The sequence below is a fragment of the Zalophus californianus genome, chromosome 12, assembly GCF_009762305.2.
Source record: "Zalophus californianus isolate mZalCal1 chromosome 12, mZalCal1.pri.v2, whole genome shotgun sequence".
In the NCBI taxonomy this organism is placed as follows: Eukaryota; Metazoa; Chordata; class Mammalia; order Carnivora; family Otariidae; genus Zalophus; species Zalophus californianus.
In genome coordinates, this window is record NC_045606.1 from 83,210,586 (window position 1) to 83,238,239 (window position 27,654).

The 27,654-nt window shown below is 46.9% G+C and overlaps 2 protein-coding genes across 3 annotated transcripts in view; one reads left to right on the forward strand and one right to left on the reverse strand.

Moving 5' to 3' along the window:
• The first annotated feature begins 127 nt into the window (after nt 1–127).
• IRF5 (interferon regulatory factor 5) lies at nt 128–10,435 on the forward strand. The gene is made up of 9 exons (XM_027573638.2): nt 128–604; nt 4,600–4,805; nt 6,769–6,958; nt 7,393–7,502; nt 7,966–7,999; nt 8,190–8,459; nt 8,704–9,096; nt 9,182–9,300; nt 9,574–10,435. Exons 2-9 carry the CDS (start codon nt 4,611–4,613, stop codon nt 9,820–9,822), a joined length of 1,560 nt encoding a protein of 519 aa, XP_027429439.1. The 5' UTR covers nt 128–604; nt 4,600–4,610; the 3' UTR covers nt 9,823–10,435.
• Nucleotides 10,436–11,398: 963 nt separating this feature from the next.
• TNPO3 (transportin 3) overlaps nt 11,399–27,654 on the reverse strand; it is a 79,591-nt gene continuing 63,335 nt past the window's right edge. For both annotated transcript variants that reach the window (XM_027573635.1, XM_027573637.2), the window contains 5 exons: nt 26,871–27,027; nt 25,070–25,237; nt 21,021–21,133; nt 14,378–14,469; nt 11,399–12,581 (listed from right to left, as the gene is read on the reverse strand). In XM_027573635.1, coding sequence (XP_027429436.1) covers nt 14,409–14,469; nt 21,021–21,133; nt 25,070–25,237; nt 26,871–27,027 — 499 coding nt within the window. In that variant the 3' untranslated portion in view covers nt 11,399–12,581; nt 14,378–14,408. The remainder of the gene's footprint in view (nt 12,582–14,377; nt 14,470–21,020; nt 21,134–25,069; nt 25,238–26,870; nt 27,028–27,654) is intronic.

The following is a 27,654-nucleotide window of genomic DNA, read 5'->3' on the forward strand; positions in this document are numbered from 1 at the left end:
GGACAGAGTGGTTTGAGGAACCCTGCCTGCAAGCACGTCGAGGAGGGGGTGTCCGGAAACGGATGCCAGCCGGTTGGCCCTGGAGCGACCCTCCGAAGGAGCTCGGGAGGGCGGAGCGAGGACCCACGAGCTGTCAGTCGGCCCCACGGCGCCCTCGTATGCACTCTGTTGACGCCTGTGTCTGCCCGGATCTTGAGCTCCCGAAGGGCGCGGGCTGGGGAAGTTCCCGGGCTCCGCTGAGCACTTCGGCAACGTGGGGAAGGGGTCTGGGGTTGTCAAATGACTCGTCTGCCGTTCCAGGTTGCCGGAGCCCAGTAGTCTGCCTGGCGTCTCCCCGGAGGCCTTGGGCTGCAGGGGGGCCTGGCCGGGCCCGATGCTCGGGGGCCCTCGGTCGCCGGGTCAGGGCGGGGTGGGGCGAGGTGGTCCCGAGGGGCAGGGCGGGGCGCTGCGGGCGCTCCCAAGCTCTGCAGCCGCGGCCCAGGGGCGGGGGCGGGCGATGCGGAAGTGCCAGGCGGGCGGGAGGCGCAGCTCGGGGAGAGCTCAGCTCGGCCCCGCCGCCCGGCCCGTGCTCCCGGGCGCAGCCACGCGGGCGCACCGCAGACAGGTAGGTCCCGGCGGCCCGCCCTCCTCTCCGCGCCCTCCCGGCACCTGCCGGCGGCGGGCGGGGGACTGGGGCAGGGCGGGAGCGGGTCCGCGTCCGCTCCGCCGGGCAGTGGAGCTCCAGCGGTGGGGTGGGGGTGGGGAGTGCGCCTACTGTTGGGCGCGCCCCTCGGTCTGGCGGCCTCCAAGGGGCTTCCTACGTCCGGATCAGCGCGGGATGCCCGGCACTAACAGCCTCCGTCCCGCGGGCGCCCGGAGGCCCGGAGGCCCGGGCGGCCGAGTGGCCACCAATGCCAGGGGCGCCAGCTCCGCTCTTCTCTCCTTCCGTCTCGCCAAAGCCACCGCAAGGATGGGGAGCTCCCGGGCGCCCGACGGCGGGCTGGCTTGGGTCTTAGAGGGTCTTCCGCCTTTCTGCGCGCTCTGCATCCCTCTTCCCCCGGCACCCCTCACCCTGTCGGTTAAGAGAATGAGGCTTAAAGGGCTCGCCTTCCCAGGACCTTAAGGCCAATGGCAGGAATTCGGGCAGAGTGTGTGGGCAGATGGTGTCGGGTAGGGGCGCCGTCTTCTGACTCGCGACAGACAAGAGGAGCTGCCCCTCCTAGCAGAGAAGAACCACCGGGAGCAATTCTTGGACTAGTTTCTTTACGTCCTTCCCTCGAACTTAGAAACAAAACAAGTAAGAGTCTAAAAGTAGAGGGAAAGTGAGAAGGCTGTGGCCGCGACGCGGGTAGAAGGTGTTTCCCCCCGCCGCCGCCCCAAAAGCGCAGTCGGGGGAGGGGCACAAAGAGTGGGGAAGAGACAGGGGGCGCCGTCAGCTGGGGGAGCGCTTGGAGAGGCAGATCCCGAGCCCGAGCCCGAGCCCTGGAGGTGGCTCCGCAGGATTGGCCCGTGAGTGACCGGCACCAGCCGGGACGCAGGCGGGCCCGAGGGAGGAGGCTAGAGGGGCAGCGGGGGCCAGAGGTAGAGTCCCCGCCCTCCCTTGAACGATCTGGTCGGGGCGCTAAGACTCCTGTCAAGTCTAGGGAGGCACTGGGAAACGACTCTTTTTTACCTAAAGGCCTTACTTTGGGGTTTCCCCCTGCACCTTGGCCTTCCCCTGAAGGAAGCTGAGAGAAGCATCTGCTGCCTGAGAGCCCCAGGTTGTCTCAGGATGTGGTCAACTCACTTGGAGGGTGTGGGATTAGGGTCATACCAGGTGCAGGGAACCCTTTGCCTTCTCCCTGAGCTTAGTATGGGGTTTGCCGGGAGACGGTGTGAATCCGACAAACTCCACAGGTGGCAAGGTTGGCTCCTGGAACTGTAGGGCCCTGAGGTGAATTGTGGGGCTTCCCCACCTCAGCAAGAGTTCCTGAGAAGGAAAAGATGCTTCGCTTTTGTAAAATTCACCCATGAGGGCTTCCTCAGGTCCTCAGCAGCCCGTACCTCTTTTCCTCATTTCCATGGAAACTGATGGTTTTTCTGACTTTCCCCACTCTCCAGGGCTCAAATCCTAGGCCTGGGGACTGCAAAAATCTCACCCCAGGTCTCCAGACCCCTGAGAAGGCAGACCTGGTCAGGCCTGCCCTCTATTGAAAAATCAAGTCCTCACAGCAAGGGGCATGGAATGTGGGATGGGCTTTCCAAGGTGGTGCTATAGCTTCTGAGGTCCCCTGGGACTATAGGTGACTGTTTCTGCCTGGGAGCAAAGTAGGGATGGGGCCCAAACCCACTGAAATTCAGAACTCTTGGCATTAGGATAGTCTGAAATGAGATCTAAGTCCACCTCTAGGCAGGAGGAAACCTCCTTGGCAAACACACTGAGCCTGGTCCTGGTGCACCTGAGGCTGAAGACCTTTCTCTGGCCCGCTGGACACCCTCCCCTGGCCGTGGCCGGACTTGTTATGAGAGTCTCCTCTCCATACCCCACTCCTTAGACCGCCCCAAGCGATCGTACCTTACTGACATGAGTAATTTCAAAATCTTTGTCTTGAGCAGGACTGCTGGGCCAGGCTAGGTGTCAGGGCTCACGCTGACTTCCTCCTTGCCCTGGGCAGAGAAGGAGGCCCTCTCTGGTGTCCCAGGTCCACCCCCCCACCCCCCCACCCCCGCTCGGCTGCGGGCCTGACCACGTGGAAGGGTGGGCGTCAGGGTAACTTGCCTCTGCTCTGGGTCGACAGAGCTTTCCTCTGTCCACCTTCACTTAGCCACAATTGGCAGCTACTGATGACTATCACAGGTCTGTTAGAGGACCAAGGGCTCTGGGCAGAGGGTGCAGGTGGAAACTATAAATACCACTGTGGTGGGTGAGGCTCTTCCCCATGCTGTGAACCACAATAAATGTGTAATGACCAGCAGCAAGGCTTGGGGATTGGGCAATGAGCTACAGGGTAGGGGATTGAGAATTTGGTTTTAGGGACCCAAATGTCAATGTTTCCATGGACCTTCCCCCCCTCAAGTTCACAGTGAGTCAGATTTCTGAGTTTTCTGGTCTGGCCACTTTCATTTCCCCTGGGGCTGGGTGGAGATTAGTTCAGAAAGGGGAACTGAGCCACCAGTCTTATGAGGCCTGGGGACAGGCCTGGGGGCTCTCCCACTCTCCCTTGTCCTAGCCCAGAGCTGGGCACTGCTCTGAGGAGAGGCCTGCAGATGGGGACTTAGCAGCGTGGAGGCAGCACTTAGCACCTCCAGCCCAAAAAGGCACTGGGCAGGGAATTTCTGGGAAAACTGAGCTCTAAGCAAGCCTGGAATGATAGGGTCCACACCTGAGAGATCATGTTGTTCCAGTCTCCCACCTAAGGCAGGCTTGAGGACCCCCAGAAACCAGTTGCTCCCAGGCCTAGCCTATTAGTTGCATGGCTTTAGCTGTTAGAAATGTTTTCAACCTGGATCTAGTCTGCCTTGGTGGAGGCTGACTCAAACCCTCGTCCTCTTGTCACACGGTGGTACCACAAGTGTTAAGGATAGCTCTTGTCGCTATCCACCAACCCAGATGCCCCATTTCCTTCAGCCATTCCTTCTTCCCTGACAGGCCCGCCCCACCATGGACCCTTGCCTGTGTCACAGCCCCAGTGGCCTTCCTCCGACCTCTGGTCTCACCACACTCTGAGTCAGAGGAGGATCCTGGAGAGAGCAGGCTGGTGGGGGAGAAATAGCTGGAGGACAGAATCTTCTAGCATCTTGGGTATATCAGTTGGCTGGTATTTCTTAAGTCCCACTTAAGGCCGCTGTCCTGGTGATGCAGGAGGTAGACTGAGTGGGCTGATGGGATTTCTCTCAAGATGTCCAGGTGTGGGGAAGCTTCATCCCTGAGGGAAACTGAGGAGGGAAGGAAGCTCTGAGGAACAGGTGTGGAAACCCTCTCTCCATTCACACGCTGTGACTTGCTCTTCAACCAGGTCTCCTAAAAGGTGATATAGTGAGGGAGTCCTCTGGACAAGGAGAGGGAGGGCAGAAGGGGAGGGAGGGAAGCGGGGTGGGCAGGAAGAAAGCTGAGCAAAGAGGTGGTATGGGCTGGAGACAGCCTCCAGCCTGACCCCACAGGGAGCTCTGGAGCACAGCTTGCTCCACCTGAAGCAAGGGGGCTGGCGTTTTGTATGCGCATGTCAGTCGTTGCCCGGCTGTGGGCTGCCTAACCCTGGAGTGAGGCAGCAGTGAGCCGCTCTGTACCTTTGTGCCATTCCAGCCTCACAGCAGCTGGGGAGTTGATGTCCCACCTGGTACAGCACGGCTGGGTGGGGCACGCACAGCATCCACTCTATCTGTAAACGCCCTCCTTCTCCCCCTCACCCCCAAACACAAAGCACAGATGCAGTGACCCTGAGACAAGAAGGCTGATGGTTGGAAAAGGGAATTGGCTGTGAGCATCTGGGCAGACCAGAGACACTCCAGCCCCCAGTACTGGGAGGAAGAGAAAGCCATAATATCCCTGGCTTGGCCCCTTGCATCCCTCCCACCCCCATTTTTATGCTGCAGGGAGTGTCTATCTGGAAATCTTCTGATGACCCCCTCTTTCTCCCACAGACCCCTTGGCCATGAACCAGCCTGCCCCCAGGGCACCCCCTCCACCCCGCCGCGTGCGATTAAAGCCCTGGCTGGTGGCCCAGGTGAACAGCTGCCAGTACCCAGGGCTGCAGTGGGTCAATGGGGAAAGGAAATTCTTCTGCATCCCCTGGCGCCATGCCACGCGGCACGGCCCCAGCCAGGACGGAGACAATACCATCTTCAAGGTAAGCTCCGGACATGGGTAACTGCCTGGACTTCTGGGGCACCCCTGCCCTAGAAGAGGATCCCCGTACATCTCAAACTGACTGCTCTCCCAGCTGCCTGGCTGCAGGTGACCCCAGGCTTGGACCAAGGGGAGGCGGGGCATACCCCTCACTCTTTTTTTTTTTTAAGATTTTATTTATTTATTGGACACAGAGAGACACAGCGAGAGAGGGAACACAAGCAGGGGGAGTGGGAGAGGGAGAAGCAAGCTTCCTGTGGAGCAGGGAGCCCGATGCGGGGCTCGATCCCAGGATCCTGGGATCCTGACCTGAGCCGAAGGCAGACGCTTAACGTCTGAGCCACCCAGGCGCCCCTCACTGTGCCTTTTTTAACCTCTTGCCCAGAGCAAGGTGGGGACTGAAAGACCCCCCTGGAGACCCTCCTCCTCCCTTTTCTTGTCTCATTCTCATCACCTGTGAGTGCGTGTGCAGTGTGCGTGTTTGGTGTGCACATACTCTAAAAGGAGACCACAGATTGCCCCTGTGATGGGAACACTAGGAGGTAACTATATATTCAGTTTTCTGTATGAAATCAACCGTATATTGTTTTGCATCCTGCATTTTCCACCCAACATCAGAACCAGCTTTCCTCTGCCAAAAATGTCACATCCCTTTCAGTGACCACTGGAGGGTTCACAATTTAGTTATCCAAACCCGGCTTTTGGACACTTCACGTTGCTTCTGGTGCTCCAGTATTGAAGACCCGTTGCCATGTACCCCCTCTAAACTCTTAACCCTTTGTATATCTCAAGTGATTTTCTTTGGGGTTAGTTCTTGGAGTTCAACCTTGCTGGGTCAAACAGAATCCTTATTTTTTTTTAATAAAGATTTGGATATGCTTTCCTTAGTCTTTGTGGGTTGATATTTACCCTTTGAAGGTTCTTTTCAAATCTGTTTCTTATTTTTGAATAGGTAATGAAATTCAAATTTTAAAAAGTGTAAAATGGTTTGCAGCAAAAATCTCCCTCCCCCCTCTGTCTCCAGCCACCCATCCCCTCCCCAGAGCAATTAGTATCGTCAGTTTCTTGTTCATCCTTCCTGATTTTTGTGCATAGGCGCAAATAGGTACCTATCTCCCCCCCCGACTTTTTACAAAATGATAGATGTAGACGTACCCTTCCATACCTCATATTTCTTGAAGATTGTAACACGTCAGGATATCAAAAACTTCCTTTTTTTTTCTTGCTGTCCGGTACTCCATTCTAAGGATTGGTCGTTAATTTAACCAGTTCCCGTTGATGGACATTTATTTGGGATCTTCTGCTTTTACAGATAGGGCTGCAGTGAATAACCTTGTAGGTGCAGAATTGTGTGTGGATGCTTCTGTCTCCCTAGGATAAATTCCTAGAAGTCGAATTGCTAGGTTAAAGGGAAGAAATATTTGTAATCCTGCTATCAGCCAACTTACCCTCAAAAATAATACCAATAGCTAAAGTGTACGGAGCCCATCCGAAGTGCAGGCACAGTTCTGGAGGCTCTGTGGGTCCTGGAGTCTTCAATACCACCCTGTGAGGAGGGCACTACGATGGGGATATTACAGCAAAAAGAGGCAAAGTGACATGCCCCTGGCACCCAGCTGGTGGGTGGCCGTTTCCAGATTCAAACCCAATCCCACTCCAGATCCCATGCTCTTATCCACCATGAGACACGGTCCTCCTTAGAGATTGTGCCTGTAGTGACCCTCGCAGGAGCAGTGAATGAAATGCCTGTCAAAGCACTTAGGTTTCCTTTCGTCTGTTGGAGCCCTGAGGGCTGGGAAGGACTGGAGTCCTATCTCCCACCGTGCAGAGGGACACTCAGGTGGGGCTCCGCGTGTCCCTGAAGTTCTCACTGCTCATCAGTGACTCCCACGGGCCAGGAGAGGCTGGGGCTTTGCTGAAGGTGGAGGTTCTCTGTGGTGTCCTATCTTTTCTTCCTGCCTCAGGCCTGGGCCAAGGAGACAGGAAAGTACACGGAGGGGGTGGACGAGGCCGACCCGGCTAAGTGGAAGGCCAACCTGCGCTGTGCCCTTAACAAGAGCCGTGATTTCCGCCTCATCTATGATGGACCCCGCGACATGCCACCTCAGCCCTACAAGATCTACGAGGTCTGCTCTAATGGCCCTGCTCCCGCAGGTACCGTGCCTGACCAGGTGGGGGCTACCTAGGAGGCTGTTCAGGAAGGCCCAGGGCCCCTCCAGCATGTAGTGGTCAGGGGCGTGCTTCGAAGTCCTAACACCCCAGGTTCCCAGGAGTGGCCTGCGATGGGCCCTGTGTGGGGCCCAGCATGACTTGGCACAGACCAGGCTCCGTGTCTGTCTTCCTCAGCTTGTCCCTGTTCTTGGCTCTTGGCTCCAGGGAGTGTAGGTCTAGTGACCTAAGGAGCTTAGTGCCATGAGGTCGGGGAGGTCCCTAGTGATTCCTGGCAGCTGTGTGGCCCTTCACTTCACTGCTGGGGCAGCTCTGGGCAGGGAAGAAGCCACAGCGGGAGCTGCCCCACGGAGCCCTGGTGGCCTTCCTTCTCCTCCCCCACTGACTCCCTTGCTTTGTTTTCTCTCCCTGCTCTGCAGAGTCGCAGCCCGGTGAGGACTACACTTTTGGTCCAGGAGAGGAGGAGGAGGAGGAAGAGGAAAACGGGAGCTCAGGACCATTCTTGGCAGCACCTGCCTGCACTGACGTGGTGGGTCTTGTTAGGGCCTTTCTGTGGGGCTGCTCTGCTTTGGGATTAAGCGGTCCCTTTCCTCCAGGGCCCTGCTGCCCTTTTTATAGCTCTTCTTGAGTTTCTTCTTGGGGTTCTGAGGCTAGGAACGCAGTCACCACCCTGAACCTCCTTAGGGCTCCGTTGGTACAAAACATGCCCACATGTTGTGTGACACACCCTCACAGGAGCTGGGGCTGGGTAGGTACTACTTCCCGTAGAAGGCAGATGAGGACACCAAGGCGCTCAGAGTTCATGGAGCTGCCTGGAGGGCAGAGCTGGGAGCGAAGGCAGGGTCTGGCCTTGCAGAGCTGAACACCGGGGAATTGCCTGTGTGATTCTCATGAGTTATTTCTTTAGCATCAGATCAGTTCATTAACTTGTCCTCCCTTCTCTCTCTCTCTCTGGCCTATTCCCTCCTCCTTTGCCTGGGTCTTCCCTTCAGCTCCAGAGGATGTTACCAAGCCTGAGCATCACAGGTGGGGCTGGGAGGGGGCGTGGCTGGGGGCCCAGTATCAGGAGAAGCTGCAGGTCCCCTAGGTACCTGGGAGGGGGCTGAAGGGAGGCTGGGGGGAGGCCCAGGGCTGAGAGTAGGTGGGCCTAGCGGGGGGGGGGGGGGGAGGTTCCCAGAAGTAGCATTAAAGCTCTGCCTGCCCCCACCCTTTGTAGAAGCAGTGCAACCTGGCCCCCCCATGGCACCCTATTCTTTACCCAAAGAGGATGTCAAGTGGCCGCCCACTCTCCAGCAGCCTGTGGTGCTGGGCCCTCCTGCACCAGACCCCAACCTCCTGTGCCCCGCCCCCGGCAACCCTGCTGGCTTTGGGGAGCTTCTCCCTGAGGTCCTGCCGGGCCTGCAGCCCGGGCCCCTGGCTGCCAGCCTGCCCCCCACGGGTGAACAACTCCTGCCCGACCTGCTGATCAGCCCCCACATGCTGCCTCGTAAGGACCCACAGGAGGGCTGGGCCGGGTAAAGTAGGGCTGGGGGGTTGGTTTGCAAGAAGGGTGGAGGATGAAGAGCAAGGATGCTCAAGCCAGGCCCTCCGTGAGGCGGGGTGGGGAAGAAAGTGGGAGAGCCAACGAGATGGCCTGGCTGCTGGACAGACGGGACAGAGCAAGTCAGTGGGCTGCAGAACAAGGTGGCGTGGGGCTCACAGACTGGCCGGGCCTGCCCTCTGCCCCATAGTGACTGACCTGGAGATCAAGTTCCAGTACCGGGGGCGGCCACCTCAGGCCCTCACCATCAGCAACCCACAGGGCTGCCGGCTCTTCTACAGTCAGCTTGAGGCCACCCAGGAGCAGGTAGAGCTCTTCGGCCCTGTGACCCTGGAGCAAGTGCGCTTCCCCAGCCCTGAGGACATCCCCAGCGACAAGCAGCGCTTCTACACAAACCAGCTGCTGGATGTCCTCGACCGCGGGCTCATACTCCAGCTGCAAGGCCAAGATCTGTATGCCATCCGCCTGTGTCAGTGCAAGGTGTTCTGGAGCGGGCCCTGCGCCTCAGCTCACGGCTCACACCCCAACCCCATCCAGCGGGAGGTCAAAACCAAGCTCTTCAGCCTGGAGCATTTTCTCAATGGTGAGGGACTCGCCTCATGTTCCTCCTGGCTTTCTCTAGTCCAGGGGCATGGTTCTAGCCTCTGAGGGTCTTGATCTTGCTGCAGAGCTCATCCTGTTCCAGAAGGGCCAGACTAACACCCCACCGCCATTTGAGATCTTCTTCTGCTTTGGGGAGGAATGGCCTGACCGCAAACCCCGAGAGAAGAAGCTCATCACTGTACAGGTATACCACCATCTCACCTCTCAAGCCCCTGCTCTGCTTTGGCTTGAGTACTGGGGGAATCCTGCGGCACAGCCTTTGCCCCAGGGTGGAGGCTGAGGACTCTCTGAGCAGGTTGGCTTGGCAGCCAGAGATAATCAAGGCCCAGGCTTGCCCACACATAAGTAGCCTTTGTAGGAAGTAGAAATTAGTGCCCCTTTTTCCTGGTGGATGCCTCAGGCACAACCGGATTGGACAGTCTGCCAAGGTTCTCTCTGTCCCTCTTTGCTCCCCCAGGTGGTGCCTGTAGCAGCTCGGCTGTTGCTGGAGATGTTCTCAGGGGAGCTTTCTTGGTCAGCTGATAGTATCCGGCTACAGATCTCAAACCCAGACCTCAAAGACCGCATGGTGGAGCAGTTCAAGGAGCTCCATCACATCTGGCAGTCCCAGCAGCGGTTGCAGCCTGTGGCCCAGGCCCCTCCTGTGGCAGGCCTCAATGCTGGCCAGGGGGCCTGGCCCATGCACCCGGCTGGCATGCAACAATGAGACTGCAGACAGTGACTGGCACAGGCTTCCCAGGTGGCTGTGTGGGCTCATGTGAAGGTATGATGGCCTCAGTGGGCACCTGACTGGCTGCAGGGCCCTCTAGCTGGGTCTCCTGGAAGTGGATCTGCACCAAGGAGAGGGGAAGAGAGGTTCCAAGTTCCAGGCTTTCTCCTGTAGCACCCGAGGGAAGCTGGTAGCACTTTGCTTTGAGGACGGTCTTCCTGTATATGTCTGTCCTCTGCTCACTCCGGAGGAACTCAGCCATTGGCCCCAGTGAGCAGAGGAGTTAACTCCACCAACCCTGGGGGCCTAGTTGAGAGGGAATTGTCCCAGCGTGGCCCACTCTTGTGGTTGCCCCCAATTCCTCAGGCAAAAAGAGCCAAGTGCTACGGGCCATGCTCCCTCAGCAAGGCATGGGCCTGATCCGATTTTGGGGTTCCCTAGTTTGAGTCTCACTTCCTTACATCTCTCTCCCTCCTGAGATAGGCACTTAGGTATCACACCAGATCCTTAAGACCGGCAGCTACCTCCTTCTTCAGAGTCTAAGAATATGGGGTAGAAGTGGAATTTTATGTCTTTTTCAGTTAATAAATATTAAAAACAGATTCAGCTATTTTTCCAGTACCAGTTGCTTCCATGCTGTTCTATCAGACCCTATTTCTGGTATCAACTGACCCTCTTTCCCCTAGCACCTGCCCTTCATCTATGAGGCCACAAAAGAAGAAGGGCCTGCCTTTCCAGGCTGATGAGTCAGTGGGGCTCCATAAGCTCTCAACTGGCTGGCTTTGCTTTCTAGGAGGAAGCTAGCTGAAGGAAGGGCGTGGATCTTTAAATGTGTGCAGTTTAAAATCCTGTCCAAGTCAAACTCTGAGTACAACTGATGTTATGCAGGAAGGTTTGTTTCATGGATTCTAAATACTGTATAGAGCTCCGCAGTCAAGCTTATTAGCTCAAAAACCAATACTTTAACATACTACGTGATCCTATTTATATAAAACTAAAGAAAATGCAAACTAATCTACAGTGACAGAAAGCAGATCAGTGGCTACTGGAGCATGGTAAGAGGCATGAGGGAACTTTGGGAGTAAAGGTATGTTCACTATCTTGTGTTAATGGTTTCACGGGTGTATCCTATGTCAGAGCTTATCAACTGTGTAACTGAAACATGTGCAGCTTATTCTATGTCAATGATACTGCAATACAGGTTTCTTTTTTTCAAAGACCAAACACTGTACTCACTGGGTTAGGGATCAGTCTACTTGGATGGCTGTTGTGGAAAGAATATACGTACCACATTTCTGTTTAACGTGCTGAGGGACCCATTCTCTCTCCCACCGAGGCTGTATGAAAGGATAAAGTGCAGCATGAGGAGTTTTAGGGTGAACTAAAATAAAAGATGCAGAAGGAGCCACTCCCCTGAAATATGGAGGGTCCGTGGCATCAAGGGCAGAGCCCGCCATTTAAACTCCATCTCCAGCTGTCTCCCAGGTAAGGGCTAAGTCCGCTCCCTCACGCAGTCTAGCTGTATCATTTCAGAGCTCTGAGGCAGTGGAAGGAAGGAAAAAACAAAGACTGATTAAATTTTAAAAATTTATTGTTTTCTTTTTTTTCTTTTTTTTTTTGGTTTGTTTTTTTTTGTTGCCGTTGATTTGTTCTTGAGATGGCTACAACACCAGACAGAACAGTGCCCTCATATCTAACACCTGTGCAGGGCCGCAACTCCTTTAAAACATTAAGATCTGTTTTGGGCTTCCCTCTCCCGCCTCACCCCCCAGTGAAAGTCAAATAATTTCCACATTTTTTTTTTTTTTAGTAAAATACAGTTAGCCCTGTAAACACTTTCCCCCATACTCCCACCCTTTTTTTTTTGTCCTCTCTCATGTTTGTGGGTGAAAAATTAACTAAAAAACACAAAAATCTTAAAAAAAACCTAAAACTTAGAATATACATTTATATCCCACTCACCCTAATTTTGGCTCTTCTCTCCAAGGCCGATGACAACCCAATATGGATTGGAAATGGATTTAGAGACTGGATAGGGTCAGGGCTGGGAATATACATGAACTTTGGCCCTGGCAGGTCCTGGTATCACTGATGTGACCATGATATAAAACAAACAGGCTCCTCCTTGTCGGAACAACTCTAGAGGTGGGAAGAAATGCTGGGGAGAGTGGGAGAAATTTCTACTCATTTTCTTTAAAAGAGGAAGGGAAAGAAGGGAGGGTGGGAGAGAAAGAGGAAAAAACAATAGAAAACCTTAAGAGATGATCCTGACCCTTTCCTTCCAATTGCAGCTATGTCGTCTGAATTCCCATTTTCCCTAAGTAAATGGTTTGTTTCACAAAAGTTTGTACTTTATTCCGTGTGCACATGCGTATTAGCATGTGTGTATAGGTACGTGTGTGTGTGCGTGTCACTGCTACCAAGTGAACGTTTCAGTTCTGGTTTCAGTTTAGTTTTCCTTTTTTTCCTTTTTTATTTCTTTAAAATTATTTTTCCTTTGAAACAAGTTCACCAGGAAACCAGCTCCCCTCCCACCACGCCGGACAGGCCGCAGCCATCTTTTTTTTAAACCGCACTGATTTTCCCTCACACCCCCAAACAGGAACTCCTCAGGACGGCCTCTGAAGGCTGGAGTCTCTCCCTGTCTGGCGGGACGCCGTGGTGGCGGTGAAGGCCCCTCTGCCACAATGGAGGTTTCTGATTGTGGGACACAGTCTGGTTTTTGTTTTCTTCCTGTCTTCTAATTAAAGACATTCCTGACAAAAGAGAGAAGACCGTCAATAACTGTGGTTCAGGAGATAATAGCTTCTTCTAAAAAGGTAGAAGTTTTCATATTTGCTCAGGTACCTCATTCTGGCCTCTGCCATAAGAACTCAGCAAAAAAAAAAAGAAGTTGGAGTTTTTACTTGTGATTTCAAGAGAGCTACTGCTGTAACGGATACTGCCTGCGGTCCTTTTCTGAGTGTGCTGTGGAAAGTAGGGATGCTTTGTGGGGGGGAAAGAGTGAGCCAGCAGGTCCGGGCTGCCCACCCCAAACCAACCAGAAAATCTCTACTTTAGTCCATTTAAATACTGGGGTTTCATGCAAGAGTTTATTCTGAAGGAAGACTTTGCCTACTAACAAAAGTTTAAACACCACTGATTTAGTCTGTATGAAAACGGTACTATGTGAATGTATGAAGTAGACCGGTTAAAAGTAAAGGCTCTGGCACCAGCATATCTATCAATTACTGACTGTGACATCAAGCAAATCGTTTAACATCTTGGAACCTCTATTCCCCTGTACAATGGAAATAATAATGGTGACTAACCCAGAGAACCACCTCAGGATTATCCGAGTTAATACATACAAAGCACTTAGAACAGTACCTGACACACAGTAAGGGCTCCATAAATGTTAGCCAACAAGCATCCACAGCTGTCCATGAATAAGCCTATGTGTATCAATGTTAGCTATTACCAACACTACAAAACTTGAGAATCCCAAATGATATCACTACTCACTAAAGAATAAAATTTAGAAATAATTTCTGGTGTGGGTGAGGGGCACAGCTGCAGAGTGCCTTCATCTACTACTACATTAAATGACAGAAACCACGAGTGAGGTGCTGTACATTCATTGAGAACTGTCTCGTGGGACAATTAAATACTGCCTAAGACCTCAAAGGGGGGTGCGGGTGCTTAAGAGAACTGCCTTTCTTCTCTCAGTCAAGAAATTGGCACCCAAATCCCACTACCCAGTTCTTTCTGTCCTCAGCTAAGATTCTTGTTTTGCTGCAGAACCAGGAGTCAGGAAGCACATGGAGAAAAACCGGTGATCGGGAGCTAGACAAAGATGCTACCTCCTTTCCTCTACCTCTTGCCTTGGGCAGAACCTGGCATTTCAGTGTTCAGACTGTAAAAGTGTTAAGAATAAGCATCTTTGCTCATTAAATCCAAAAGGTCAGTTTTAGGAGAATGGTGTCAATGTAATCACAGTCAGCTTTAGGTCAGTACCGTTTTCACCAAAGTAGCCAGGTTAAAAATACTTATTTGTTAACATACACACTTACCATCCTAAAGTGTCTGTAAGGGGATGAAAGGAGGAATTTTTTTTGAGATCTCCTACAATAATAACTTTCCTATGGGGGTGAAGATGGTATCCAAAAGCAGCTGGCAATTACCTGGTTGCCCGGGCCCAAGCAAACCAGGGTCCTTTCTTAACTGTTCAGCAGTGTTAAACTGTTAAGTCCTTCCCTAACTAGCTATAGTACAAGTCCCATGATGGGCATTAAAACCTATGCCATCCTGGGCACCTGGGTGGCTCAGTTGGTTAAGCGACTGCCTTCGGCTCAAGTCATGATCATGGAGTCCTGGGATCGAGTCCCACATCGGGCTCCCTGCTCAGCAGGGAGTCTGCTTCTCCCTCTGACCCTCCCCCCTCTCATGCTCTCTCTCTCTCAAATAAATAAATAAAATCTTAAAAAACAAAACAAAACAAAACAAAAAAACCTATGCCATCCCAAGCGCTCCTGACAGCGAGGGGGAAAAGCCAGGAACTATAACCACTCACCTGGGTGACAGGCACAGTTCAGGAGTGTGAGCTATCGGAACAACCTGGTGAAGTCTCGCAAGGCCCAGCAAACTTGTTTACATTCCTCAGCACTAGAAAAGAAAAGGTAGGTTGGCCCCTGATGAGAAAGATGTTAATATGCTGCAAACAACCACAACACTGAGGTCCACTGAGAACTATCCTAGCTCTGCTTGAAGCTCTCTCCATTGTCTCTTGATTCTGCTTCTGATCTTTCTGTAACTCAAGGCAAATACTAACTACTGCATGTGAGAATAATTATAAGCTGTATGGTCCCTAAAGAGTGGCTGTGGATAAAAACTGTACGTTTGAATCTTGGCTCCACCACTCTTGGGCGAGTTACCAACCTGCTTTGTTGCCGCATTTGTTACCTACCTTATAATGAATGTTTGGAGGATTAAGTCAGTTCAACACTTGGTTGAAGTCCCTGACATAAATAGAAGAAAGCCAGAACCCCCAAATAAAAAAAGCAAGCATATTCACCTAAGGCTGATAACTTTAACTCTATGAGTTGAGCTAACTTAGGTACCCTGGTTTTCTCATTCTCTTCCAAAAGCAGATTTTGTTTACAAAGCCCATTCCGGCAACTACGTCTCTATCAGTCATTGATTCTCTAGTTGGACAGGCTGCTCAGGGTTTCCTCCTGTGGGAGGAGAATGGAGAGGATAGAGGAAAGGGTTAAGGCATGTAGAAAGGGGGGAGGAAGCAGGACTTGGTCCTCAGGCAAGCACTGAGATGGGGTTTTTCACCTAACCCTTTTCTTCCCAAAAGGCTTGCTTTGTCCAAAACTGTCACCGAGAAACCAGTTGATGCCCACCTTCATTCCTCTGTGTCAGTCTTCAGAACAGGTTCTGGTAACTGAACATGAAGCTGAGCTACAAATAGTACCTGGAAGAGGAAGAACTCCTGAATATGCTCATTCTTCTGTGGCCCACTCTCTGGCTCAGAGAAACTCAGGGACCAGAGCCTACCGCCTAAGATTCAATGTTAGAAGAGCTTTCTCCTCGTAATGGTTAAACACCAGGGGAGGGAACTGCTAACCGTGGTTCCACAGAAAAGATGAAAGGAGAGCTATCTCCTTAGTGCCTACATCTGGATTTCCCCACCTATCATAAGGTCTGAAACATCATTAAGAACCTTGATTCAGACCCCAAGATTTGACTCAACAGGATATTCTAGAAACTTTCTCCAGTCTCTCTCCATCCAAAATGTAATGAAAATGATAGTCTTCTGGTTTTACTGAAATTCTGCCATTTGTGAATTTAACATGCTTCCATACAACCATTCCTTCCCTCAGTCTATTTCCAAATCAATACTGACTATTGAGGCAGTTGGGTGAGCAGCACATATCACTCATGCTCCCAACTGTCACAAAGGAAAAAGATATGTAACCCAAGAGAAGCCACCGTGTGGCATGTTATCATAAGGAACTACAACAGTAAGAAATAGTTAAATGTGGGGCAACAATGGAGGCTTAAGATTCTTTTGCTACTCTGATGCCTTACATGTTTTAAATTCTACCCTTCTTCTACCCTTGGTTTAATACAGAAGAGAAATGATAACTCCATCCTTCACCTCTCTTGTGACACAGGAGAAACCAAAACCAGAATGCAACTACAGAGAACTGTGTTAGCCAGGGTGAAAGAGGGGTAGCCTGGCATCTCAAGTCAGCTCAGCTCTGCTCCCAGTCCTGTTTGCAACTGCTCTGGTGTCCAGAGCCTCAGCCAAATGTTTAATGTGTCCTTGATTAGGCCCAAAGAAATGGATTAAAAAAAAAAACAACAACAAAACACCAAACTTAGAAGCTACAACTATTTTCTGTTTTCCACCTCAGTCCTTCTGGCATTTATTTCCCATTTCATTCATTTATTTAAAATGGCCACTACTGGGGCACCTGGGTGGCTGAGTTGGTTGGGCGTCTCTGCCTTCAGCTCAGGTCATGATCCCAGCGTCCTGGAATCTAGCCCTGCGTCGGGCTCCCTGCTAAGCAGGGAGTCTGCTTCTCCCTCTCTTCGCTGCTCATGCTCTATCTCTCGCTATCTCTCTCTCCCTCTCAAATAAATAAACCTTTAAAAAAAGTCTAAAAATGGCCACTATTTTTTTTAGATTCTATTTTCTGGCTTCTAGTCCCACAATCCTGATCCTTTCACCATACTTGTGAATACTTTTATGGTGACCGTTCCTCAAGACCCGTAATCCTAGCGGTGTGCTGAGAAATACAGCCCTTCTCACCGGATGTTCGTGGATAATGGAGAGTAACCGAGCTCTAACTAACGACTTGAGCAAGACACCCCCATACTGGATATTAACTCTAGAGTCAATGCTTCCTTTATTCAACATCTTCTGACCTTGAGATTCTCATGTAAGTGTTAAGAGTCAGGGAATAAACATCAACATAGAGACATGGGAAATGATGGCAGGATTTCTTCTAGTCATAATTAGTCGTGTTTGGAGAGCAAGAATGATATTTCAAATGAAAAACCTCAGCTTTCTTTAAGGTGACCAACTAAAAATGTTAGGGAATTAATTACCAGTACCATTTGAAAAACAGGCTTGGACTTGCTGAAATGAAACTGAACCAGTTTACCCTCCCTGTTAGGATGGCAAACAAAGCAGCATGTTGAGGCAGGAATTATAGGACCTTACAACCAAAAGGGAGACTGAGTCATGCATGGAACAGAAGGTTCAAGAGCAAAACGTATACTAGAGAAAGAATTACTACAAGGAGGTGAGCAATCTCAAACCTTTTCTCTAGTACCTTGACATTGCCTCTTCTGTTCATTTCCCACCACCGCCTACTATAGGAGGAACTGCAAAATGTATTCCACAATGAGAGACCAAGTAGGCCAGCTTGGTAGTGCACCTTATTTCCCCATATCACAGGGCAAAGATCACAGATATTTTTGTTTGTAGCACTGCTTTATTTAGGTTCCTTTTCTGTGCCACTCAATTTTCCTTAAATGAGGGAATGTCCATGACTTTTCAGACGTATTCTATGGTTCTTCCTATCACAGATTAGCCCAGATAAGGGAATACAGGTTTGGTGGAGACTTATTCTAGAATGTGTGGGTGGTTACCTTAGAGCTGGCAGGAGACATGCTCCAGCTAGCTTTGCAAGTACATAACGACATTCCAGCAGGTTCTTTTCCAAGGAGAAAGTTAACATTCACTGATCATCTACTACATACCAAATCTTTAAATTTCCACTTGATATCTCATTAAGAACCCCTTATGAATAAGATAGGTAGTACTAAGCCTATTTTACAGTAAATAGGCCGAGGTTCAGTAAGTGGCAAGATTTCATGCCAACATCCTTGACTCTAAGCCTAGTTCTTTGAGGGTTCTCTCCAGCCTCTCATTTGCTTTAAGGAAATTAGAGCCAAAATGATCCTGCCCTTCTACTGACCAATACTAGATGGAATACAGCAAAACAGAAGCAGAAAGAAGCTACTTTTCCCTGAGACTGCTTAGAGGTGGAATACTACTTCTACTGGGGAGATTCACAGTAAAAAGAAATAAAATAATTTTGTAAAGCCATCCCAGTCAATATACACCTATCTAGAGGAGGGGAAATTCCCTTCTGACAAAATAGGTCATGAAGGTAGTCACATGATCTATGGCCAAAATCAGTAATACTTCTGGGACATGAAGTTAAGCTACTTTTAGTAAGCTACAAAATAACAGCACTCATAGGTTTGGAATTTTAAAAAATTAGCAAAGTTATTGGAGAAACTCTGGGAGGTGAGAAAGTAAACCATTTGGAAAGTAAGATAAGAAATTAAATCTCAGAAAAGAAGATTAGCTCTTATACCATCACCTACAATTTATTTTCTTCCCCTTTTATTTTTTTAAAGATTTTTATTTGAGAGAGAGAGCGCGCGCACGAAAGAGGAGAGAGAGCAGGCACGCACACAAGCAGGGGGAGGGGCAGAAGAGGAGGGACAACCAGGCTCCCCGCTGAGCACAAAGCTCGAGGAGACCTGGAGATCAGGACCTGAGGGGAAGTCAGACGCTTAACCAACTGAGCCACTCAGGCACCCCATTCCCCCTTTTAAAAACTAGGTCTGGTTTTAATTATAAATGGATACCACATGCTCATGAAAAAAAAAGAAAATAGTACAGAAAGTTATGAAATAAAAAGTGAAAGTCTTTCCGCCCCTGCCATCCTGGTCTTAGTTGTCTATCTCTCCAGAAATTTGCTATGCATATATACGACACACATAATAAAACAACTTTTAAAAAAAGTGCAAGTTGGTTCATTTACAACAGCATCAAAAAGAATGTAAAAAACTACAAAATGTTGCCGAAAGAAATTAAAGACACCAATAAATACGAAGACATCTCCTGTTCGTGGACTGGAAGACTCAATTTTGTTAGGATGTCAATACTACTCAAAGAGATCTACAGATTCAATGCAATCCCTATCAAAAATCCTATTGACATTTTTTGTGAAGATAGAAAAATCTATCCTAAAATTCATATGGAGTCTCAAAAGACCTTGAATATTCCAAATAACCTTGGACAAAGAACAAAGCTGGGGGTCTCACACTTCCAATTCCAAATTATTACAAAGCCATGGTAATCAAAACAGCATGGTACTGACATAAAGACAGACACAGAGACCAACGGAATAGAACAGAGGGCCCCAAAATAAATCCCTCGCATATATGGTAAAATGATTTTCAATAAGGGTGCCAAGACCACTCAGTGGGGAAAAGGACAGTGCTGGGAATTCTTTTCAATCCAAATGAATTGAAAGCAGGGTCTTTCTTTTCTTTCTTTTTTTTTTAAGGTGGGGAGGGGCAGAGAAAAAGAGAGAATCTTAAGCAGGCTCCATGCCCAGCACAGAGCCAAACGCAGGGCTCGATCTCACAACCCTGAGATCATGACCGGAGTAGGTATCAAGAGTTGGGACACTTAACTGACTGAGGCACCCAGGCACCCTGAAAGCAGGGTCTTGAAGAGATATTTGTCTACAGCCATGTTCATAACAGCATTACTTACAATAGCCAACAGGCAGAAGCAATCCAAATGTCCACCAATAGATGAATGAATAAATAAAATGTGGTACATACATAAAATGGAATGTTATTCAGCCTTAAAAAGGTAGGAAATTCTGACGCATGCTACAACATGGATGAACCTTGAGAACATTACACTGAGTCACAAAAGGACAAATACCATATGATTTCACTTATATAGGTACCTAGAAGAGTCAAATCATAAACAGAAAGAGTGATGGTTGCTGGGGGATAGGGAATGGAGAAGGGAGAGTTGCTGTTTTATGGGTATAGTTTTGGTTTTATAAGATGAAAAAAATTCTGGAAACTGATTGCAAACAACGTGAATGTGCTTAACACTACTGAACAGTATACTTGGGAATGGTTAAAATAAATTCTATGTGTATTTTATCACAATTAGAAGTTAAAAAAAATTGTCAGTACAAGTTGGGTTATATGATACTGTTATTTTTTCCCTTTATAATATACTTACATAAATTTCTGTAGTATGACATGCATATTCTTGCTCCTCCTTTTTTAGTGCCTCTTTAGTTACATTCTGTTAATTATTTAACCATTCTCTATTAATGAGCAATTAGAATATTTCCAGTGTTTTTCACTATTACCAAACCTTACTGCAACACTCATGCTTGGACCCATAAATCATTCCACTACTGTATGCATATAAGCCAATGCCTAAAATTTAGGCAAAATTCTAGAGATTCTAGATATATAAAAAGGCGTTATCAGGGTAAGGTAGCACACAGTTACAAAATTGCTACCATTAATACTACCAAAAGCCATAAAAATCTCATAACCTTTTGATTCAGTGATTGCATTTTAAGGAAAATAGTCAAAAGAAGGAAAAGGCTAGGGTTTTAATATTACCCGTAATACTAAAAAATAATCTAAATGTCTACTAATAGAGGCACTGTACGGAAATTAAGTAATGCCTTCTGGCTATAAAGTAGTAATTAGGAAGACTATGTAGTTACACTGAAAATGTTTACTATGGGTTCACAGTAAAAAATACTCATGTATACTTAACATTTTTACTAAGCTGTAAATAAGCAGCTCATGGGCCTAATACATCTCAGAGAGAGATTTTGTTTGGCCTGCATGACATTAGAATTTCAGTATCTTTAGGCATAGTGAAAATTTTCCAATTCACTGCAATTTACATCATCTATGTTTTACAACTAATGCTTCGCCTATTCACATCTGCATTCCTGACCCCAGAATACAGATGAGAACAGAGGACTTCAGAAAGATAAAGACAGATCTTGTGAAGGGTAGTGGACTGATGAATGCATTTTTCTTTTGGAAGAGATAACGCCTCCACTTACCCATTAAGATCTTATACCAGACCAGTTAATAAATTTGTACAGTAAAATTGATGCACACCTATACGGCATGATGATATTTCCTCTCAGACTGGTATCTAATGTCAATTTGTGCAAGTCAATGCTAAACAGACACTAAGTTGTGAATTTACAAAGGCACACAGAAACATACTCTTGGGTAAATCTGGTATAAGAAACAAAGATATATTTTTTCTGCACACCCATTTCTGTTCACATTAAAAAAAAAAACAACAAAACCAAAAAAAACCTCACATCACTCACCTAGTGACTTGTTTGTGGAAATCTGTAAGTTGTTTGTGTGTCACTGTGACTGCTCCCACAGTTGTCTCCTTTGGCAAACCTTTCAAGGAGTTCTCTAACCATCGACAAAAAGTCTGTGCAGAGAGACGGTAAGAGTTTTAAGAGGAGGCAGGACTTACTCAACTGGACCCTACAAGTAATAACAAAACCTGCAGGTTTTTCTCAGCAGCATCAGCTCTTCACGACTTGGAAGTAAGGAAAGGAATTAACAAAAGCACTACTATCTTTAGGCCTTCCAACCCTCTGGGGTTTGGAATAGTCTACAAAGGCAAACCTAGACTTCCCTTCAAAGGTGTAGCAGGCATCATTTCAGACAGCCCTTCTCTACCTTAGAAGTGAAGTCTCTTTTGGATGAGACTATTGTTCTGTTTGTCATTAAACTTCTGTAATATTTCAAAAATTAAACAGCTGCCAGAAAACTCGAGTGTAAAGATCAAAGGCAACCTACAGCAAAAGTTCAGTACCACAAAGAGCAAGGACAAAAAGTATAGTTAAGTAAGGGGCGCCTGGGTGGCTCAGTCATTAAGCATCTGCCTTCGGCTCAGGTCATGATCCCATCCCAGGGTCCTGGGATCAAGCCCCGCATCGGGCTCCCTGCTCGGCAGGAAGCCTGCTTCTCCCTCTTCCACTCCCTCTGCTTGTGTTCCTGCTCTTGCTATTTCTCTGTCAAATAAATAAAATCTTAAAAATAAAAAAAAGTATAGTTAAGTAAACATGTCAGAGAATATATAAATAATATGAATCCAGGGTCTAAAGGATTTTAAAGTCAACTCTCTCAGTAGAATAGTGATATCCAGTCAGCTCCTTTGTGATACCTGCCTGTTCTTTGGGTCAGAAAATTTTGTTGCTCACTCTGGTTGCTACTTAAAAGAATATTATTGGGGTGCCTGGGTGGTTCAGTGGGTTGAGCGTCTCACTCTTGGTTTCGGTTCAGGTCATGATCTGATGGGTTGTGGGATCCACTGCTCAACAGGGAGTCTGCCTGGGATTCTCTCTCTCTCCCTCTGGCCCTCCCCCGACTTGTGCACACTCTCTCTCTCTCAAATAAATAAATCTTTTAAAAAAATGTTGTAGGGGCACCTGGGTGGCTCAGATGGTTAAGTGTCTGCCTTCGGCTCAGGTCATGATCCCAGGGTCCTGGGATCAAGTCCCAGGGAGCCCGTTTTTCCCTCTGCCTCTCTCTCTGTCTCTTATGAATAAATAAATAAAATCTTTAAAAAAAAATGCTGTAAAAGAATATTATTTACATCTGAGCATAGTCTCTTTATACCTTTCATATGCACAAAAAAACCCCTTACTTCCTTCCTCTTCAAACTAAAAATCAAATTCCAGAGATTTCCTCTGGGTTATTTTCAGTTGAACTGTTCTTTGAGTTAGCTTTAAATTTTCCATGCCTTTCTTAAGTAGGATGTACACCTTGGTCGTAGTTTTCAGCAATAAAATAACCTTTTATAACTAAGTTTTTAACATTATATATTCCCCCATTATGTTCATTTATGATAACAAACTGGAACAAAAGTAAACATTACATTATAAATGCTTAAGAAGTCCTGCATAATTCTCCAAATGTTGCCCCCAAGGAAGAGAACACTCTACTAAGACAAACAAGGAGGGGCAAGAGATTCAGGAAGAACCCTTAACTGATAAAGTTTTGGCATCCAAAAACAGCCTATGAGTTAACTACAATATAGCCCTAACCAAGAATAAGAAAAGAAACTAAAAAGCAAAACTAGTCAGCTAGCACACAATGGGTCTCATCACCTTCTAATAAAGGAATCTGAGAAATCTGGTTGAAAGCACTGAATAAATTTGCCACAGATGGGTATCCAACAAAGAAGGTAAGGGTTTAAATACATTCACGTATATTCACGTCACATGACAAAGCTGATAAGCCATCTTCTATTGAAAAATCCCTCCTGTGTGTTGAATTTTGAAAATGGTACAAAATTAAGAAAGTGCTCAAGAATGCAAATTTTCTTTGGGCTTACATCCTTAGAATCTCAATCAGTTTACAGGGTACGGACAACCTGTATTTATATAAGAGTTCATTTACAAAAACTCAGTTGTAAGTTGATGTTTATAGAAAACAATCACTTTAAATTTTTTGACACCCATTCTGTGGTTATCTATCTATATAGTAAACTCTTATGAGCCCATGGATATCTGGTTTCTGTTCCTGCCTCAACTTACTTTTGTAATTTTCTTCCTCTGTTAGCACTTAACCATATGTTTACAAAATAAGAATGTTTTTATTTTTATTTTTTTAAAGTTTTTTTTATCCATTTATTTGAGAGAGAGAGAGAGAGAGAGAAGCAGACTCCCTGTGAGAGGGAGCCCCACACAGGGCTCGATCCCAGAACCCCAAGATCACGACCTAAGCTGAAGGCAGCTGCTTAACCAACTAAGTCACCCAGGCACCCCAAGAATGTTTTTATAAAGTTAAATTTACATAGTAAGTTTTCTGATACCTGGGAAACAAGTATGTTTGTAAAAAGTTAACAGTATGGAAATTTTATTTCTCATGTCAAGTGCTTTTGTAATTAAACCTGTTGGCACTGATGGGGTTTACTGAGTACTTTCTTTACGAAAACACAAAAATATAGCCATATTAGATTGAAAAAGAACATGCTGAACAACTAGCAATAGGACCTGTAGATACTATTCATTCCTGAAGCACTTGAGCTTACATGGAAGAACAGAGCTACCTGATGAAACCAAAGTCACATAGGAGCCTCAAGAGTTTGGTATAGAAGAATTAGGGGTGCCTGGGTGGCACAGTCGGTTAAGCGTCCAACTCTTCGTTAGGCTCAGGTCCTGAGATTGAGCCCCGTGTTGGGCTCTGCACTCAGCTCGGAGTCTGCTTGAGAGTCTCTCTCCCTCTCCCTCTGCCCCTCCTATTCGTCCCCTCTCTCTCTCAAATAAATAAATCTTAAAAAAAAAAAAGTTCATGTGGCTGTTTTGGAAGATAAACCTAAAGAAAATGTTAGAAATTTATCAAGCATCTGCCCTACACATGACCACCTTTCATTTTAGCCAAAGATCAAGAAAAGCAGATGCTCACTAATATAAACTAATCACTGAATTTTGGAGATGAACACACAAATCCAAGGCAGAACTTCTGGCTCAGTAACATCAGAATCTAACCATAAAAGTGTACTCTGTTTTGTGAAACTGCTGAAGTTGAGGCTAACATATGTCATCAATGATACAAAGCAAGAGACGACATTAAGATGCATATGGACTTAAAAGTTACAATAAACTTGTGCATCTGGATTTTTCTGTAGTTCTGGAAGACAGCTCACTTTAACTAGAACCAACTGTGCACTTTTCTAAACTGCTTTCAATATTAAAAAAATTATAAATACTATTTAAAAAATAATGTATAGGCTATGTGTACTTTACCACTATGCTCAAAACTTTCATGCAGTACACATAACTTGATTTGTGATCATGTGGCCCAGTACTGATATTATTTGGAAAATACTGGATAGCCTAAAAAAACCTTCCATGCTCAGGTGATAAATGACCTGGATCAAGAATTGAAACAAGATGCAAGTTAATCCAAAGGAGAAATCCAAGTGTATATTGTGAGCTGATTTTCTGCTTCTGTATCCCCAAATGCTCTGGCTAGATTTATTACCAAGGAAAACCATACAGTGCTATCTAACGAGCTTGGAGTAAATTCACTTCTTGAATAACCTGTACTACTATGTAACTGATATATGGGAATCTCTCACAAGTGAACAAATTTCTCACTGGCCAGCCACACAGCTGAATTCAATGCTTAGTATTCACTTCAGGTAATATAAACCCTGTGACAGTGACACCAACATGCTTTAAAAACCTCACAATGAATTACTGGCCTTCTATAGGCCCCTTCATCTAATAATTAATATGCCTAGATTAGGTTCCATGAATATACAACAGAGCTGGTTTCAAAATTATAGTCTGCCTCCAGGGACCAAAGTTTAAGGACTGTGAGAATGGGTTCTTCCTGAAAACAATCTTACCGGTCTGTCAACCTGCATGATCTCCCAGAGTACTTCAGCCACATCTGGTAGGGTATAGGGAGGGAGACAAAAGCAGCACGTGTGGAGCAGTTGGCTTACAAGTTGCTGTCCAAGCTGGTTCATCACCTGTCCAATCAGTTCTTTCCGTAATTCAAAGTCTTCTTCATGCTATAAGGAAACAAGAGCAAAAGATGAGTTCTAATTTCAACTCTCCACTCTAATAATTCCTCCTTCCTGGAAAAGGAAGTATATATAATATATAACAGCTAGATTCACAGACTCCAATAAAATGTTCTGTCCTTAGGAAGAAAATATCAAGAATTTAGTATCAAGGAAATGGGCATGGATTTCAGCTGAGATTAACCTTAACCCTTAGATTTTTTCATGAATAGAAAGCAGAAGAGAAACAACGACTAAAGGTTACAGGTAGCAATTTTAATTATTTTTCAGAGAAAAATAAAGTGTTCCTATTTCCTTTTTTAAAACCAACTGAATTGGAGCACCTGGGTGGCTCAGTCATTAAGCATCTGCCTTCGGCTCAGGTCACGATCCCATGATCTTTAAAAAAAATAAAATAAAATAAAACTAACTGAATAAACAATCAAAGACTTCTATCAGATACCTAATCTTTTCTATCAAAAAAACCTTATTTTCTTCCTCTCTCTAGTCTATACATTTATTTCTAATATCTTGAAAAAAATAACTTTTTTTTTTTTTTAAAGATTTTATTTATCTGACAGAGACAGCAAGAGAGGGAACATAAGCAGGGGGAGTGGGAGAGGGAGAAGCAGGCTTCCCGAGGAGCAGAGAGCCCGATGTGGGGCTCAATCCCAGGACCCTGGGATCATGACCCAAGCCAAAGGCAGACGCTCAACAACTGAGCCACCCAGGAGCCCCAGAAATAACTTTTTATAAATTGCTTTTCACATCTAGTTTTCTTCTTTTTCTTTCTCCTTTTATGACCAAACTTCTTGAATAATTAGCCCACTCACATAGTTGCTTATTCCTTCACTGTTCTCTATTACCTTGAATTCTAATCCATATTTAGCCAAATCTACCTTGAAAATTTTGTGAACCATTTTACTACTCCAGCCCAACTATCCTGACTTTCTCTGTGATTTATGCCCCAGTTAAGACTATCCTCCCCTCTCTGATCCATCCAAATTCCACCTATATCCGATGGTCCCACTGAAGTCCCTCTTCTTCCAGAAATTAATCCCAACCCACTTCTTTTTTTTTTTTTTTAATTTTTATTTAATTGACAGAGAGAGAGAGAGAGAGACAGCGAGAGAGGGAACACAAGCAGGGGGAGTGGGAGAGGGAGAAGCAGGCTTCCCGCTGAGCAGGGAGCCCGATGCGGGGCTCGATCCCAGGACCCTGGGATCATGACCTGAGCCGAAGGCAGTCACTCAACCAACTGAGCCACCCAGGCGCCCCAATCCCAACCCACTTCTGACCAAGGAGTTTTCCCTCCTCTGATCTCATAGCAATCATGACTTTTATCACTCATTTGGCAATCAAATACTGCCTTCCTATTGTTATTTAAATATTCATATCTGTGTATCTCTTCTACTAAACCTTGAATGACATGGGAGGAGAAATACTTTTAGATTGTTAATATATACCTTACAGCACCTAGTAGAGGCTGTCTTAAATCTAATAGTTAATGTTTTGGTTAGTGAATGGTATGTACCTACCAATATAGATCAAATAACAAGAATCTGGTTTTCCCCTAAGAAATGAGGAAGAGATGTAAAAAGTGATGAGCTGCAAAGTAGCAAGGTACAATGTTTATACTTACATCATTGGCTACCCCTGTATGGATAAGGTCTCGTAGGAACCTCATGACACTGCAATTGGCATCCCGGTGGTCCAGGGTAGTGGAGGCAATGGCCCACTGCAAGATAGGGATGACCACTTGGCTCCTCAGCAAGGTAACAGGGCTACGCTGAATAAATCTGGTGTGGAAAGACAGGCTAGATATAAATGACAGGATTAGGCTCTATAAGCAGCCAGAGTAAAAGGCAAAACTACGGATAGAGACAGTAAAAAATCAGTGGTTGCTAGCAGTTAGAGGGTGAGGGAGGGCTGAACAGGTGAACACATGGATTTTTACAGTATTAAAACTATTCTGTATGGTATTATATTGGTAGATACATGTCATTACACATTTGTCCAAATCCACAAACGGTACACCACCAAGAGTGAATCCTCATGTAAACTATAGACTTTGGGTGATAATGACATATTAATATAGGTTCATCAATTCCAACAAATGGACCACTCTGGTGGGGGATGCTGACGGTGAGGGAGGCCATGGCGGGGGCAGGTGAGCACTGGCATATGGGAACTCTCTAAACTTTACACTCAATGTCCCACAAGATTTCTCAGACCCTTTAATGTACATGGAGAATCTCCACAAAAAAGATACAATATTTTCCAAATTTACTTCACAATGCTTATTTGTGCAAAGAGCATCTCTGGGGATCAGTTTTTCAAGGAACACACACTGGGAAAAGAGAGACTGGAGAGTCCACCCAATGTTCTCCCGTATCAACAACAACAAAGGTGTTTCTAACTTGTCC